The following is an 18,856-nucleotide window of genomic DNA, read 5'->3' as shown; positions in this document are numbered from 1 at the left end:
GCTGCTCACAGGGCTTTGGAGTTCAGCCCACTTGAGTTGTGGTCTGGGACTGCTCAACTTGTACTTGCTCTAAGATTCACTTGAGTTTCAGTGTTAATCTGTACTGAGATCTGTGCATGCCTTTCACCCACTTTTTTCTCTCTCTAAACAGATTAGCAATTTAAAGAAAATTTTAAAAGGCATCTTGGATTACAATCATGAGGTAAGATATTTTTTTCTCCTTCTACTTCGAAATATTATAGAATAGTTTCAAATTAGAGTTTCAACCTTAAGAAAAAACATTTCAAAATTAATAGCCTATCTTCTTCTGTGTTGCTTTGTGGATATTGATTCAGATGACCAGTCATTTCTTAGGTGTTGGGCAGATCAGTCACTTTCCTTTGATATGAGTAGTTTGTGAATAATTATTAAAATGTGTTGAATTTTATTCTATCTCTTCTTTCATCCTATGCTTGTAAAGGTGGGTTAGAGCTCATGAACTATTGCAATTGGCCCTACTGCTTGTGTTTTACTCATTGGCAAGCCCCTGGCCCCAGGTAAACTCACCTCATCTTTGGAGTCCATATCAGAACACAGGCATTGCTGGGGACATACTTACACAGCAGAGCTATTGGTTTCATGATCATAGATGGCAAAAGGACAATAATACTGCCTAGAAACATGCATTATTTTCTTTGCATTTTTTCCTGCAAGCTTGCTTACATTTAAACCCATGTTTATATCTATATCATCTATAACATCTATTTAATAAGTGACTCTACCATGGTGGTTCTCAACCTGTAGGTCATGACCCCTTTGGGGGTCATATATCAGACATCCTAGATATCAGGTATTTACAGTATGATTCATAATAGTAGCAAAGTTGCAGTTATGAAATAGCAAGTCACAGACCACATGAAGCTCATGAAGAAGGAAGACCAAGTGTGGGTGCTTCAGTCCTTCTTAGAAGGAATAACAAAATACTCAAGGGAGCAAATATGGAGACAAAGTGTGGGACAGAAACCGAAGGAGGGGCCGTCTGGAGACTATTCCACCTGGGTATCCATCCCATGTGCAATCACCAAAGGTAGATGCTGATGTGGATGTCAGGAAGTGCATGCTGATAAGAGCCTGATATAGCTGTCTCCTTAGAGGTCTGCCAGAGTCTGACATATTCAGAAGCGGATGCTCACAGCTAACCATTGATCTGATCAAGGGGTTCCCAATGGAGGAATTAGAAGACTGAAGGAGCTGAAAGGGTTTGTGGCCCCATGAGGAGAGCAACAATACCAACCAACCAGAGCTCCCAGGGTCTAACCCACCAGCCCGGGAGCTCATAGGGAGGAACCCATGGCTCCAGCTGTACATGTAGGGGAGAATGGCCTTGTCAGGCATAGGTGGGAGAGGAGATCCTTGGTCCCGTAAAGGCTGGACCCCAAGTGTGGGGGAATTCAAGGGTGGGAGGGTTGGGGGGGTAGGTGGGAGCACATCCTCATAGAAGCAGGAGGAGGGGGGATGGGATAGGGGATTCCTGGGCAGGTGGGGGGAGAAATGAGATAAGCAGATAACATCTGAAATGTAAATAAAATATCCAATAAAAAAAAGAAAAGAAATAGCAATGAAATAATTTTATGGTTGGTGTCACCACAGCATGAGGAACTGTATTAAATGAGTTGCAGCACTAGGAAGACTGAGCTACTGCTCTGTCACATTCAACCTAGACTCCAAGTTTCAAACCTTGGTATCATGCTATAGTCCTTTCTTTGTTTTTTTGTACAGGGGCTTGCACTGTAGTACAGGCTGGCCAGAAACTCATTTTGTAGTCTGGTGTTACTGACAGTCTTTCCAGGAAGAGATAAAAGCAACTTCTATCCTTTCTATTAAAGTCCCAGTGACAAGCAGAGGCATAATTCCACCAAAGTTCATTCTTCAGGAACCAGTGAGTTTATTGGGCTTTCTTACAGAGCATAGGTAGGGGATTATTAAAGGGATGTGAGTAGTTCTCTCCCCACTGCTTAAAAAAAAAAAAAAAAAAAAAAGCCACACCTGAAAAGCCTTTATGCAGCAGGGATGAGAGCTTCCCCATAGCCACATAGATAGATCTAGTCTTCCCTGACCTGTATATACTGCTCCTTCCCCAGGTTAAGGCAGAGTTTCGTACAGTAGGTGGTACTCAGGTGAGCATCTGCTCTCTCGCCCCTCTCCTTGGGGGTATAAATCATCAGCAGGTTCAGCTGGGTGGCCTTACATGAGGGAGTGTAGCCAAATGCTCCGAGATGGCTGTTCCTGACTCAGAAGACCTAGGCTAGCCTCCAACTCAAAGACAGTCCTCCTGCCTCCACTTCTCATGCCAGTATCCTAGGCATGAGCTACCATGTCCTGCCCAGTGGTTTTTTGGTTTGGTTTGGTTTGGTTTTCCTATTTATGTATTTTTGGGAGAGTTTTATGTAGCGCAGGCTGGCTTCAAGCTCAATATGTAGCTAAGAATGATCTTAAACTTCTGGTCTTCCTGCTTTCACTTCCTGAGTGCTGGGATGTCTTTCTTTTAGTATCATCAACAAAACCTGTTAGCCCTTCCAAACAGAGCTTTCTCCAGTTCTGCTGCTCACCACCTTTCACCAGGTTGCTGGGAGTTTGTACTCAGGGTGCTAACATAGTAACTGGTGAGGAATTTTACTTTGGCTGTTGTGTAGTTTTGTCAAGCCAAGGTGATTATAAGAAGTAAAACAGATTACACTGATTTCGTGTTTAAGTCTTCCTTATTTCTTTAGGTTATTTGTGTTGTCCTGTTAGGTAAATGTTCTCACATGAGCTATACCCCTAACCATCTGTTTCTTAGATGAGAAGGGTTTCATTGATTTGCCTTAAAATTTAGCCCAGGCATGCTTTGAACTTGATACACTTCCTGCATCAGTCTCTCAAGCAGCTGGGATGATAGGCCTGTGCCTCCAGCCCCAGATTACATGGTTTATGCTTACATGGAGGAGCAATCTGCATTCTTGTTTATACATATTTATTTGGTTGTCTCAGGCCTTCTCTTATTAGTCATGAAATGAGGTTGGGGCCAAACCTGACATAGTCTTTGTTCAATCTCACTTAATTTTGTAATTATTTTGCATAACTTAAAACTTAGTACTAATTTTTAAGAAAATTGTTATTTAAAATATGTAAAAGAATACTTGGAGTAAGTATTAAACATCTTTTTTTTTTTTTTTTTTTTTTTTTTTTTTTGGTTTTTCGAGACAGGGTTTCTCTGTGTAGTCCTGGCTGTCCTGGAACTCACTCTGTAGACCAGGCTGGCCTCGAACTCAGAAATCTGCCTGCCTCTGCCTCCCAAGTGCTGGGATTAAAGGTGTGCACCATCACTGCCCAGCTAAACATCTTTTTAAATTAATTTTTTATTGAATATTTTATTTACATTTCAGATGTCATCCCCTTTCCCCATTTCCCCCCCACCCAGAAACCCCCATCCCATCCCCCCTCCTCCTGCTTCTATGAGGATGTGCCCCTACACACCCACTCCCAGCAAACATACAAAGGACTAACTACTGAGGTGGCTTTCTTTGTTGTTTGACCAGAAGTTATTTATAAGGGTACTAAGAAGCAATATTTACTAGATCTTTTAGGATTACGAAAAATAATCATTTTTTTGTCCTTACCATCAAATTCACTTTTTTTGTTAATTAAAAATTATATTTTTTCAGTAAAGTATCAGAGTGGAAAGGAAATAGAAATTTTATGTCAGAAAAGATCATGGTGATTTTTTTAGAAACTACTTTGCTGAATGTCATTGTGAGTTTGGTGCTGCACTCTGACCAAGTGGAGGGCTGCTATTGGTATTTCCCAGTGAGAAACCCAGGCTCAGATGCCCTCTCTGCATACCGCTTTTCTCTTTCTCTGTTACCATTTTGCTTTTCTCGTCCTTATGCCCCACCATGCACCACAAGACCTCTCTTGGTGATGCTTTGGACTTCGAGTCTGCAGCATCTTTCTATGCCCCAGCCAGCATGATCCACCCATACTTATCTTCCTTAGGGAGGAGGTAAATTGTATCTCCGCAGGTGACCAGCATCTTTGGAACTTTCCTTATGTGCCTTAAAAGTCTAGTTGTATGTCACATGCTTATGAGAAGAGTTGGAGTATTCAGCATTGATATTTGTTTGCAACTACACATAGTGAGTCTCTGCTACATGACTCACTGCCAGGCTCCCCCTTTAACCCCATTATCCAGTGTCTTTCCCCTTTTTATCATTGGCTGTAATTCATAATTATGTCTTTTTCCTTCAGTTACTTTATTCGTTTTATACATCTTTTACTTACTCCATATGCTTCATGAAGGTAGAATACTTGTTTGTATTTAAAAGCTTTGTAACTATATCTTTTGACAGTATTTTATTCTTTAAAGACAAGATCACATGTAGACAGGCTGGCCTCTAGTCCAGGGATGACACTGAATTTCTCATTCTCCTGACTCCACCTCCTGAAGCTGAGTCATTCCAATCCTGACATACTAACTGTCTTAGGGTTTCTGTTGCTGTGAAGAGATATCATGACCAAGTCAACCCTTAAAAAGGAAAGCATTCAGTTGGGGTTGGCTTACAGTTTCAGAGGTATAGTCCATGGTAGGAAGCATGGCAAGAGTCTAGGTGGACATGGTGCTGGAGGAGCCAAGAGGTCTACATTTTCATATGCAGGCAACAGCAGGAAACTGAGCCATACTGAGTGTACTTGAACATATGAGCTCTCAAAGCCTGGCCCAACAGTGGCACACTTTCTCCAACAAGACCACACCTACTCCAATAAGGCCACAACTTCTAATAGTGCCACTCCCTATGGGCCAAGAATTCAAACACATGAGTCTGTGAGGGCCATACCTATTCAAACCACCATACTAACTTCATAGTAAGAATTTTTCTAAACTAGGCAGCTACTCAGAGGGTAAGGCAGGAACATTGCTTGATCCTAGGAGTTTGAAGCCAGCTTAGACAACATAGTGAAGCCCAGGACTCAAGCAAACAAACAAACAAGAATAAAATAAAACTATTTATAAAAAAAACTACCTCTATATTGTTTATACTGTATCATTATATTATTAATATTTTAAATAAAACTGCCTCCATGTTATAGGTTGCAAAATTAAAAATAGGTCAAATATCTGGCAACAAATTATTAAATATTTATTAGGCAAATAGTTTGAACCATAAAGTTTTTTTTATTAAGACTATGTATGCAATATGTTAGCACTTTTATAGACATCTACATAAATGTACCATTTATAAATGTTCACAGTCTCACTCAAATCCTTTAGATGAGTTTCATTTTCAAATTCAGTATTTCTCAAGCTCTAGAAAAGTAACATGATACCTTATCCTGTATTTTGTAAATATTTCCAGAGGGTTCTGGGTTAGTACCTGTTGTATTGAGATTCCTACAACAAAGCATAAGGCTTTTCATTCTTAATTAGAATCAGCAAGAATAGTAAATAAGCTTATGTTCTGTCATGTTCTGTCACATTCTCTTTACTTATTCTTACATACTTGAATTTCTCTTTTCTGGTTTACTTTTTTGTGTTTGAAATAAGATCTCATACACTGTATAGACCAGGTTGGCCTTGAACTCACAGAGATCCACCTGACTCTGCCTCCTGAGGGCTGCCCACTATGGCCAGCTTCCCATTTACTTTTATACTGGTGAGCACATTTTAATAATGCTACCTTCAGAAAAGTACATGCTGAAATATAGGCCTTACATTTCTTTGTTTCTTGAGAGTTAGGTTGGCCATGAAGTCTGTGTCTAGAGGCCATTGCAGCAGTGCTCACCAGCTTCCTCTACGTTTGCTGTTGAGGCTTCTCATGTGGACTGCCATTCCTATTGGCAGCTTCTTTATTTAGAATTTGTTTATCTCTGAAGATTCATGATAATGTGTTCTGATGCACAATGCATTTTGATCTTAGATTTTGTTTTCTTATGTTTGGTACTTGGCAAATTCTTATAAACTGAATACCTACTAGTTTTAGTTTTAGGAAAATTTTTTTCTACTTAATTTTTTTTCTGTTTATTCTGTAGAACTTCGACTGAGCCTTTAAGCCTCCTGGATTGATATTTTAATTACTTAGATTTTTTAAATTAATCAATTTTTCTTTTTACTGCTTGTTTTCAATCTACTTCTTGAGATAACTGCACACCTTTCTTGCTTGTCCACTGCAACTTTCATTCCTATTAACATTTTTTATTTCCATGAGCTCATCTTTATTTTGTTCACTTTCCACCCCTCTGTTCAGTTTCTTCCCAGTAGACATCTCTGTTGCAATTTTTCACTATATAATTTTAAGTATGTATTTAATACTTAATTTATTACTTCATTTAATACTTAATTTATTTTTAAGTAAATAGTATTTAAATACTATTTAAACATTTACTGATTAATTAAAATATTTAATAATTGATTTAATAATTGGTGTTTGATAATTTGATGAAATATTAATTTAATTAATTTGAGAGAAGGCCTTCAGATATGACAGTCCTTTTTGACTCATGTGACATCATTACTTAGGGACTAGGGCTTCTGGCCACCAAAGCTACACCAGGTTAGTAGCTTCTGTGTCTTTTGTGTTGCAAACTCAAAGATGAATTTCACAAACAACAGAGGGGTGGATTTTAGATAGGAGCTTATTATAGAAACTAGCTTAAGAGGAAGGAAGCAAGAAAGGGTTGCCACTGATGTCCCTGCTCTATGGGGTTGAGCATGAGAGGCGAGCTGGTTGGTCCAGTTGTCCCACCCACAAGGTATTCATTAACACCTTCCCTCCTGGTGGCTAGACTGGAATGTTAGCACCTCTTCAAGGATCAGAGAAGCACCTATCACACATAGCTTCCAAGCAGCTGTGCTCATTAAGTCTCTGTGTAAACCTAGAAGAACAATAACAGAAATATAGAACACAAACCAGTACCCCTTAGTGATTTTTAGTATTTCTGGCCTCTGGTCAGAACCAAGTACATAGTTGACTGAAGGACAAGAAATAAAACTGCTGGTTTTCAAAATCTCCATCATGAACTGTGGAATGGTTTCTTTTTTCTGGATTTTAATTACTTCTGGAGATTGATTTACTTATACAAAGAAGGAATTAAATTTAATCTGGGTTGATGGTGTATTTCTGTTTATCCAAGTATAACCTTGAACGTCTGATTCTCTGCCTCTTCCTGAGTGCTGGGATTATAGCATGCACCACCATGCATGGTTTGATGCACTTCTAAGGATGGAAGAAGGCTGGTGCTCTACCCACTGGTCTACATCCTTAGCCCCTGCAGAGCTTCCACTGGCAGGTTATGCAGCAGAGATTCCCACTTGTTTGCATGGGATTTCATTTGAAACCAAAATCTCCATTAAAGGATGTCCCATTCTTTTTCCTGTTGAGAATATCTTACTGCCAGCGTTTTTTTTAGAGATGAAGTGAAGATAGCAAGGGAGAAGCTTATGTTGCTAGTGAGAATTCCTCTTTAATCTCAGCTGTTTTGAATGTCCTTCAGTTTAGACTGTTCTGGTTATAAATCATCAGAAATCAAACAGCCAAGCTTTCTTAGAACAGTAGAAGAATTGATAGTATATATACATAGCAAACACCAGACTAGGGACAAAGTCGCCATGACACGTGCCATTTGTAACTTAGGTGTGAGAGAGAATAGAAATTGGGAGTGAGGTTGGCAGAACAGCTCTGGCCTTGACACTGAGTCCTTGGTGATAGCAAATTGATCTCTATTAAATGTTTTATTTAGCTCTATAAACAGGAATGTGATTATAATCCGCTTGTCTCCATTCAGATTTTAGGACAGCAGATTAATGATTTTACCCTTCCTGATGTGAACCTTATTGGGGAGCATTCTGATGCAGCAGAGCTCGGAAGGATGCTCCAGCTCATTCTAGGCTGTGCTGTGAACTGTGAGCAGAAGCAAGGTAACTAATGAATGTAATATATATTGTGTACTTCATATATAAAGCCCCAGGATAAATAACATCTTTCCATGGCTACCCATCTTGCCCATCATCTACAGTTTTGCTGGTAATTTGCCTTCAGATTTAAGTGAGTTCTAAAAGGTAGTCTAAATTTGATAGTGGTCATATTCTTCCCTTTCTGTAAGACTATATAATTGCATAGTTTTATATTGATTGTGTTATGTTCAATCTTTATGCTGCTGTGGAACCTCTTGCCGTGTTCATACTAAGCATGTACTCTACTAGTGAACTGAACTATACCCCCAGCCTAAGTATATTCTTTTTAATGCATATTAACTACATTGGCTATGTTGCCATTTATAGTTATCATTAAAATACTTATTAGTGTAGTTTGTAAGATGATAGCTTAGGAAATATTTCTGTGCTTCAGAATAAGAGCACAGGCTGAAGTGCCTAGTCAACCTATGTTTAAATCCAGTTGCACTCTTACAAACTGGGTAAATCTTTCAAACTGGGTAAATCTTGTCTTTGTATTTCAGTTTCTCAGTAAATGAACATTTAGTACCTACCTCATAAGATCATTAGGGATCTAAGTAATACAACAAGTAAAACAGCACAATATCTTACACAAAATAATGTTTCAAACAGTTTTAATTTCATGGAAATGTGATTTTTTAACTATATGTATATTAGATAGTATTTTAAACAATTTTATTTCCTTTATTATGTGTTCTTATAGGCACAAATTGCTTTTTGTTTTGGGTTTTTTTTTTTTTTTTTTTTTTTTTTTTAGGGCAGAGTCTCACTGTGTGCCCTGGCTGGCTTAGAACTTGCTATGTAGGCCATGTTAGCCTGAAATTCACAGAAATCTGCCTGCCATTGTATCCTGAGTGCTGGAATTTTAGGCATATGCCACCATACTTACCGTATCCACAATTTATTTTACTGAAAATTTTTTTCATACTATATTCTTCTGATCATGATTTCTTCTCTCCCAGCTCCTCTCATATCCTTCCCATCTCCCCACTCACCAACTCCTCCTTTCTCTCTCTCTATAAAGGCAAACAATAAATAAAGGAATAAAGAAATAAAAACAAGAATATATAACTGAAAATCATAAATATAAGATGAGTAGCCATAACATGCAGGCAAAAAAACAAATAAGACAAAAAAAAATTTGTCCCAAAAAGCAATATGAGGCAAGAAGTCTACAACTACATCATTGAGTTCATTTTGTGTTGGCTGTCTAGTGCTGGGCATAGGGCCTGCTTTTCCGTGCTTTCATATACCCAGTGAGACCCATTGGAGAAAACTAATTTTTCCAGTTTAAAATGTCACTTCTTAGGTCACATTTATGAGGTGAGTCATACTTATTCTATGACTATATCAACTATAAATTGGTAAAACTTCTAATTAGACTTAGTAAGTGGAACTCAGTTTGCAGATATTAGAAAAAGTCCAGGGTTTTTATGTATATAGCAACTCCAAGGTCACATTTGTGGTATTGCTGAAGTTACTTGAAGACCAGCTTTGATATGTAGGTAATAATGTCATTTTTTTAGGGTGTTTTTTTTACCCCTTTGTAAAATACAACTTATTTGTATGGGGATCACTTCTTTAAAATATATTCAGATTTACTGTACATAAAGAAGATAAATTTTTTTTTTTTTGCTTTGAGGGGGTGCTTTCTCATATATGTGTGTGTGGTACATGCACATGGGTGTGTGCCTCTCATGCATATGCACACAGAGGCCAGAGAAGGAACATTGGCTGTTGTCCTCTATCTTCCTCTACTTCATTCTTTGTGTCCTATAAATTTGAATCTGTTTTGGCTAGGACAGGTGGCCAGAGAGCTTCTACAATCTGCTTGTCTTTGCTCCCAGTTCTGGAGTTACAGTGTTGTGTAGCTATCCCCATCTTTGATTTGGGTGCTAGACATTCTGACTGAGGCAGTCTTGATGCTGGCACAGCATTTCTGTTCACTGAGCCATCTTCCCAGAGCCAGAATAGATTGCATTTAGTTCACAAATATTTATTAATCTGATATATTATAGAAGAGAACCACAGTACCAGACAAAATAGACACAAAGCTTGCCTTCCTTTATAGGAACTTGAGTGGACATTAAATCCATTAAATCATAGCACAAGTAATTACAGAGTTATGATAAATGTGCCAAAGGTGAAATGTAATTGCAGAGTCTAGACATGGTGTTAGGGGAATTATCTAAGTAAAGCTGTGAAGGACAGTGAGTTCAGAGTTACTCCAAGGAAGAAAGATTCATGTTATGTTTGAGAACCTTAAGAACCCCTCAAAGTTATAATTATAGTGCAATAAAGACAGAATTGAGAAAAGTATTGCTGGAGATTAGGAAATGAAAGGCTATTCAAAAATCATAAATAGTATTTTGTAATTATTTAAAATTAAAGCTCAATTTTTAATCTTTTATTTTTATTTTTTTAGTTCAAAGGTCCCCAATTCCATTCATACTATTTTCCTCCACATCTGGTAATGTAAAACAAGTTTATATTTATTTGTTTTTGTTCTTTTCTCATTATAATACTGAGTAAATTTAATGATAGACAGTATAGACTTTGGGGGCCTTTCCCTCAGCTCACTAGCCGACTCCCACTCTTCAGATTGCTTTAATTTTCTGTATTTCTTAAAAAAAATTTTTTTTCTAAAATTTTTGGGGTGATGGCACAGTGATCACCCCAAAGCCATTATTGGTGTACCAGCTGTGCTATGTCCAGAAAATAGCACATGACAGCACCCCTTCCTACCGGCTAGTGCTTACGTTCCTTCTTGCCTCTCTCCCACAAGGTTTCCAGAGCCTTGGAGGGGCCATGCTGGTCTCAGTTTAAGACTGAGTACTCATCAGTCACTCACTCATTTATGAGTCCCTGTGTTAATCATTGCCCACTGAAAACAGAAGCTGTTCTGACCAAGAATGAGAACAGCACTATCTATATGTATAAGGATAAAGATTGAGAAAAGACTATATAACAAATTAACAGTAGTAAGGCCCTTCCATCCAGGGACTATGGCCTCCCTAGCCATGGGCTTTTGACCAGGTTTACAATACCAAGTACGATTTCTTCCTGTGGAGCAGGTCTAAAATCCAGGTAGGAAGTGATTGATTTCTCCAGTTAACACTCTGGCCACTACTGCACTTGTGGTCACATCTTGTCTAGCAATGTGATACTATTAGCAGAGTTCACAGCTGGGTAAAACAGTTCGTGACTAATATCCCATAGTGCCCTGTACAGCACATTCCAGCATTATAAAAGCTAGCCGGTAAAGAAGAAGGAAGTGTCCAGCTGAACCGGCTTTTTAATCTCTCACTTACCCATACTTGAGAGGTATTCTCTGGTTTCAGAAATTTGGTAGAGAGCTAAGAATCATGTAAATGAGTTTCTGAATTGTCAATCATTAACTGTCACTGTTCATGTATAATGTGGGTAGGTAGATTCGGAGGCTCTCTGAAGTGCTTCAGTACTTCTATCTACCTGAGGATGAGACAGACTCTGCATTTGTCCTGATCCCCCAATCTCTTCGTTAAGGAAGACTTAGTGAAACTGTGTTTTACACTTGCCTTGTATTTAGCCATCCTTACAAGTTGGAAGAAGTTAAAAGCAATTGGTGAGAGCCTGGCTATGTATTTGTTAGTCTTTGCTGACCTCTAATTGTGGAAATAAAGTAGAGGTAAATTTTAAAAGGCAGAGATTAGCAGTAGAAGGCTTGCTGACAATAACATCAACCTTGTGTTTTGGGCTTGTTAGTGGAAGTGAGGGAAGGCTGTAGGTGTTTTGTCCGGAGGTGGGAGGTACAACATGTGTGGCAAAGTGCATGTGGAGGTCAGTGGGCAACTTGTGAACTCAGTTCTTTCTACTGTGTGGATCCTGGGATTAAAGTCCAATCATCAGGCTTGTTGGCAAGCACCTTTACTCACTGAGCCATCTCGCCAGCCCATCAGGCAACACCCTGGTGTCTGCCTTCAGTCTATTATTCTATTAAGCAGTAACAGAACCAAAAATACCTGTTATAGATTAGAAGGCTGAGACTTACAGATATTATAGGATTTACCAAATACCTTACTTCTAATGAATGGGCTAGATATAGAAAAAACTTATTTCTTCATTCTTTAAATTTTGTATTCTTTGTATTAAACCATACTAAACATTTTGAACAGATTAAATTGAGGGTATAAAAATAGATTTAAAAATAGATAAAATTAACTCCCTTACATAGTATGCCTCATTCTCCAGCATTGCCTCGTGGGTTTGTACCAACAGTCATACAAAACTGTATTTTTAACTTTAAGGTTTGAAAGTAGTGCACGTGAATTTAGCTGCCGTCACCATTTTCTCATTAGTACTTTACGGTGTTCGCGGGGAAGGGCCTTGACGTGGCAACACCGCTTCTTAACTAACGCTTCCCCTCTCGTACCTACTAATGTCCTGACCTCTGTTACTGTTACTGCCTTCATTTCCAGTAGTTGCCATTAAGCCTCCCCTCCTCATACCAACGCCACTGCTTCTTCTCTTCCATGTTCATTCATATGCTTTAATTTTGAGGACTTGTCAATCATCCTAGATGTGCTGGTTCTTATTTTTGATGTCATAATATCACAACGGTGGTGTTAAAATATTTAAAACAAAACAAAACAAAAAATCATGTTATCTGCTGGGCAGAAAATTCCAGTAGATGAATCTAATGACAATGCTTATACATTTCATAAGTACAACTCTAAGGGTACCTGCCATGTTAATTTATTTTGATGCTTAAACCAATTCTGAAATCCATTGTTGTATCTGGAAATAATGAAAACTATTAGCAGGGCTTTGCCAGAGGGAAGAGATACTGCATTCAGAGTAACTTTACTCTTAACAGCTAAGACCCTCCTTGGTTTGGGAGTGATGAGCATGAGACTGGTGTGCTTCCTGCTTTACATATGAGATGTAGAACAGTATTTTAAAGCCCAGGATTATATAGTCGTTCAATTACAGGTTCAGTGAGTGTCTTAAATTCAGTTTAGTTATTTCTGTTCTATATAGTAAACAAAATTAAGGTAAGAATTAATATAACTTAGTGCTTTGGTCACGTAAGAATAAAACCAGAGTATTTTTACCATGCAACAAAGATGCGTCTAAAGGATAATGGGGTGTAGAAAAGGTGATTTGGGTCTGTTTAGCCCTGACTTTGGGTCTCAGTATTGCACTGATTCAGTCTGATATGTACTTGTGCTGGGTTCCCTGAGCTTCACCTACAGCCTCAGCTTTATAGGAAGTGGTGAAAGGAACCAAGTGTGGTAGTGTATTCAGACTATACTCTGAAAGACTAAGGCAGGAAGATCACAAGTTCAAGGCCAACCTAGGATTCAGAGTGCATTGAATGGCAGCTAACAAGACCCAGACTCAATCAAATGAATAAATGTTGGACAAAACTTTGGAACAAAGTTAAAATTTGGTTTTCAGTTTTTGTTTACCTGTGGCACATATTTGAGACAGAGGAGTCATGAAAGGGAGATACTGAAGAATCAAACCAGAAAACTTAAAGTAATGGTTTATAAAGTATTAGCCTGCAGCTTCTCAACATCTTTTAACTTGAACAGTGACATCCCAGGTTATCTTGTTTTCAGAGTACATTCAAGCCATTATGATGATGGAGGAATCTGTCCAGCATGTCGTCATGACAGCCATTCAAGAGGTATGTGGACTAGAGCTTTGCACTTAATGGCTTGTAACAAAGTAATGGAGAAAACTAGTTCACACAAGAGAAACAGCAACCTTAAAAAAATCATTTTTTATTGTGTATGCTCTATATCCTAATTAAGTTTTTAAGTTCATTGTGTCTGTTTTGTGCATATTGATTTTATTTATTTAGAAAATACTTAGTTCAAACCCAAAGTACACCAGCTACTAGGAATACCGTTGTGAAAAGATACTAAAATTCTCTGATCCTTCTCAGAGTTTCAGGAATGTGGTTAAACAAGGATTCATATAGTTTTAAAACTATCATAAAAGGGGAAATGCAGGACCATCAGAAGTAACAACTTTCATGGGGACATTAAGTAAGACAAATGATGACTAGTAAGGAGTGGCAAGGTGTACCAATACCATCCAGTGTCATCTGCCTTCTCTTGGATTATAGTTGCCTGCCTTTCATGTGTCTGCTTTAGCAGAACATCCTCTCACCTGTGTCTGCTTCAGGAAAACATCCTTTGAGATAGCTGACTTTCCAGAGAAACCACTTGAGCTAATCAATTAAACAGGGTTTGGGGGAAGCTTGCAGTGGACTACGTGAAGAAGACAGATAGTGAGAGTGGCTTTGGATGGGAAGAATCTCCCGTGTGTAGCAGTAGAGAAGGGAAAAGGTGCTACTGGGTTTGTAGATTTACAAAAATTCTTAGCTGGGACTGGGATTTTATGGAATGTCGGGAGTTAAAGAGCACTTGCTGCTCTTCTACAGGATTTCATTCCAAGTGCCTACACGGTGGCTCAAAACTGTCTATAACTGTAGTCCCATGGGGATCCAAGAGCCTTTTTCCAGCCTCTGTAAGCACCAGAAATGCATGTGGTGCATAGACATACATGTAGACAAATACTCATACACATCAAATGATAAATAGTTGGGGGGGAAAGTTGAAAGAATCTAAAGAGGTTGCAGGCAGGGAAGGTTGTTTTTTGTTTTTTTGGTTTTTTTTTTTTTTACTTTCAAGCAACTTTGAAGTTTGGTGGAGATTAGAAACATTTATAGTAATACTTTTGTTGGTTCTGTTTTTATCATGGGTTTTTGGGGGGGGTCTTTTGTCTCTGTCATTTTGTTTTGTTTTCCCCCCTCTCAGCACTTAACTAGTCAGGATGTACAGGCAGAAAATAGGAAGTTGGATTGATCTTTGATTGGTGTGATCTTGAATTGAGATTTTTTTTGCTGCTTAGAAATAATGAAGTCATTAGAACATTAATGAAAGTCACTTACAAGCAATAAGTTATGAGATTTAGGTTTACTAGAGAAGGTAGTTGGATAAGCAGATTATAGGACTAAGAATCACTCAGGTGGTGGAGCACTTGTCTGATATGCACAAAAACCTGCATTCTGTCCCTACCACATAAACCATGCTGAGTGGTATATACATGCCCAAAGTCAGGAAGTACACACAAGATTAAAAGGTAACTTGAAAAAACTTGAAGACATCATATTTAGCAAAATAAGCTGAAGACAAATATCACATATTTTCTCTCCTATGTGTAAACTAAAAAAATCAGTAGTCTAAAGTCACCCCTGGCTACAAAGTGAATTTAAGGCAAGTTGGGGCTACATGAAATCCAACCAAAAACAAACAGAAACAGAACCTGAAAGAAAGATTGCAGCAGTCTGGAAGGGCCTCAAGGGAGGGAAGGGAGGAGGGTAAGAGAGAAGAAAGATAGAAAGTATCAGTGCACTATTTATGCATTATGGAAATAATACAGTGAAGTTCATCTGTGCAATTAATGTGTCAGTAATTGTAATGTGTTGTCTCACTGTGAGGAAATGGATATGTTAATTAGCTTGATTTAGCTATTCCACAATATGTATGCCAAAACATGCTATATACCAAAAATAATATAGTCTTTTATTTTCTAAATAAATAAAATAATTCTTTTTAAAGAAGCTAAAATTATCTTCAGCTCTCTAGGGATTTCAAGGTCAGTGTTGTCCATAAGAAACCATATCTTAACAAAAGGGAGTAGGAAAGAACACATACACACAAACAAGAACTATGGAATCCTAATGAAAGGAGAGAAAGTCCCAAAAGTTGATAGTAACAGAAGAAAGCCAATTAAACTGTTACCTATGAAGTCTGAAACTAATGACCAAGAGAGCTGGCAACAGAAGGGAAAGTATGGTAGCATCTGCCTGGGAGCTGTGGGGCTGAGGAGCAGCTCTGCATGGAATTGGATAGAGCCCTGCAGTGAGAGAAGGCGCAGTTAGAATATCATGTTTAGCTTTTTCTATTGCGTCAGCTGCTGTGTTGTGATAAGGATGAAAATAGAAAAAAATACCAGACAGTCGCTTGTCCGTACCTTTGAATTAGATGTATTTTCTCTGAATACCCTGTGTTGGTGATGGCAAGCGTCCTGAAGGTGGTTTGACAAAGTTCCAGTACTTGGACAATCTGGACTGACCCTTCACTGCTCTTGGTGGATACTTGCTATACACCTTTTGCTATACTTACGCTTCTTACTGTTAAAGGCCTCTCTCCAAAAGCTAGAGCTGGGACAACAAAAAGCTAGTGAAAACAAGACTGAAATCAATGAACGTTCTCTGGAAAAAAAACAGTTATGCAGAAAATTGAGTTTCCTCTAAAAACTTATTACTTAAATAAATATTCAGATCACTAATGAGTGTTGTCACTACTTATGAGAAAGAGGATTTCATTAAAGAAGAAAACCTTAAGGAACCTTTGGAAACTGGCATGCTATGATTGAATTGCTTATTTTTTTAATGTTCAATTTTAGAAACAAGGAACTTGTATGAATACGAAGAGATTTTGATCACACAGGTTTATGACACACTTTGGTGTCTTCCTGAAGGCCAAAGTAAGCAGTTTTAGGAATCCTGATGTTCTTCTGTTCTTTACAGAATTGTAATAAAGATAGGGATCATATTGAAACAAGAGTTCAAGACAGAGGCACAGAGGAAGGCATCCTGGCTCAGTGAACTGCCTGCCTTCTGAGCAGACTTCTCAGACCAGAACTTTATTGATAGACCGCCCTTGCTTAAGCAAGTGGGCTAATCAAAGAGAAAGGATGGTGATCTTCTGCCAAGTATAAAGGAAATATATAGGAGGAAAGGAAGAAGTAAATAAGGGCTAAAGGTTGAACTTCTGCAGAAAGTTGTTTGATGTAATAGGTAGTAGGAAATAACTTTTGATCTATTAATCTTGTGCCAGACTGAAACAAAATCAAATTCAAATAGAGTCATCCTGACTAGCATTTTTGTAACCACAAGGCTTTACCACACCTATCTTAAGGAAGAAGATACTGATTTTAAAGAAAGTTGATTTTATCATAATGTTAATTTTTTTAGTTCTTATAAAATTGCTGTTTGCTCTCTTTGTTCCTTTTTCAATATTCTTATGTAATCAAGGAAGACTTTAGAAGAAAATTATTGTGAAAAACGGTGTAATCAATACATAAAATTTCTGAGGAAATAATTTTATGTAAAAATAAAGCTTGAAAGAGACAAAAGTTGTCAGAGTAGGAAAAGCCATACCGAGATGTGCTTCCTCTCTGTCCAGTCTGAAGCAAATGACTTCCCGTGTCTGATCCTTGCTTCCCTTCACTGCTCTTGCATGCACTGTTCTCCAGACCCTGCTGCCCTCAGCCGAGGCTGGTCACCAGCACTCTGCCACAGATTGCATCATGTATTACTGTATTTGCCTTTTTTACTTGGACTCCTCCTGGGCCGTGGCTAGTACACATAGCTAATTCCCATATATCTCAAAGTTTTCAAACTGATTTCTTCTTGGTGATCTATTTGATATTACTTGAAATTTTTCTTCTACATGGGTACTACTTTTTATTACTCAGAACGTGTCTTGTAAATTTTAATATTCTCAATAGAGTGGTGGCTGAAATTAAAAGATCTCTCAATGTAGCATCTTCATATTTCTAATTGTCCTCCCCCTTCTGTGCTCCACAGAGAACATAAGCACTGGGCATTTGAGTCTGCTCTGCACTGCTTTTATGAATTCTGGGCCCTTGCTTCCCATCCTGTCTCACCCTCTCTGAGTCTGAGATAGATGGGGAGGATGTATGCACTGTCATTAATTTGGAGTAGCACTGATGTTAACACACAAAGTAATGGGTTTCATTATGTCATTTTCATAAAAGGAAATGTCATTTTCTAGTTTGCTGCTGCTGCAGTTCTGTTTGTGGCCCTGGGTCTTACAGGTGCTCGGCAAGCACCTGCCTCTGAGAGACTTCTGGCCTCACACTTCTCAGTCTTAGCCTTTGATGCTTTACACACGCATGTAGTTTGGACCTTTTGACAGCCCCCTCCCCGTTCTTCCTCATTCTCCTCCCACTGAACTCTTTCCCAACAAATCCTGGTCCTATTTTCATAACTTTTTTGAGTTTTGTTGCTGGAGCTATTTTGTTCCCCGCTGTGTTTAATTAGGATTGTGTGCAGAGCATGGGCAGCTTAGCAGTGACACACCATGAAGAAAGTGACTCCCCTTACATGGTTATTATCTAGAATTACAGAAGTACTTGCTGTTGCTCTTATTACTGAAAGCCACTGCATTTAATTGTCTAGCCACTCTCTTAACACAGTGATAAGAATGAGTTATGCCTGACTCTTACAGCTGGGGCTCTCAGTGAAAATGAGCACCAAAATTCAGATGGCTAATTGTAAGTGTGGACATTACCTGGAGTGAAAACCAGTCAGAAAAGTCAGTTACAGAAAACAGTTGCTCGCTTTTGAGTTTTAATTTGTTGTTGTTGTTTTAGTTCTTTCTGGATGCTTATATTTTTTTGTATTATCTAGAATATAGTTTTGCCTCATAGTTATAATCATTTATATCTTAATTTCAGCTAATGAGTAAAGAGTCTCCTGTCTCTGCTGGAAATGATGCCTATGTTGATCTCGATCGCCAGGTATATAGTTATCTTCATTCATGCAATAATTGGCGCAGATAAATTTCAGATAACATTGAGAAAATGCAGTTGAAATTGCTAATGGAATACATTGATTAAAAATTTTTATATTTTGCCTAAACTTAAGAACTTAAGCCAAAAGTTTTAGAAGCTATGCTTTGTGCTTCCCACAATTATAGTTAACTCAGTCATTCTGGATTTCTGATGGGGTTGAAAACTTACAGCTATTTACCATAAGAGAAAAGATTTGAGTGGATGGTCATCAGCTGACATTCATCCTAAAGC

General features: G+C 38.2%; 1 protein-coding gene across 1 annotated transcript in view; it reads left to right on the top strand.

Moving 5' to 3' along the window:
* Positions 1–18,856, top strand: part of Hook3 (hook microtubule tethering protein 3) — an 84,650-nt gene that overhangs the window by 24,391 nt on the left and 41,403 nt on the right. Inside the window, exons 4-7 of the mRNA XM_034519866.2 lie at positions 152–202; positions 7,798–7,930; positions 13,570–13,637; positions 18,509–18,571. Coding sequence (XP_034375757.1) covers positions 152–202; positions 7,798–7,930; positions 13,570–13,637; positions 18,509–18,571 — 315 coding nt within the window. The remainder of the gene's footprint in view (positions 1–151; positions 203–7,797; positions 7,931–13,569; positions 13,638–18,508; positions 18,572–18,856) is intronic.

This window comes from Arvicanthis niloticus, chromosome 16 (genome assembly GCF_011762505.2).
Source record: "Arvicanthis niloticus isolate mArvNil1 chromosome 16, mArvNil1.pat.X, whole genome shotgun sequence".
NCBI lineage: Eukaryota > Metazoa > Chordata > Mammalia > Rodentia > Muridae > Arvicanthis > Arvicanthis niloticus.
The sequence above is the reverse complement of the archived record's forward strand: the minus strand, read 5'-3'. Positions and strand labels throughout refer to the sequence as shown.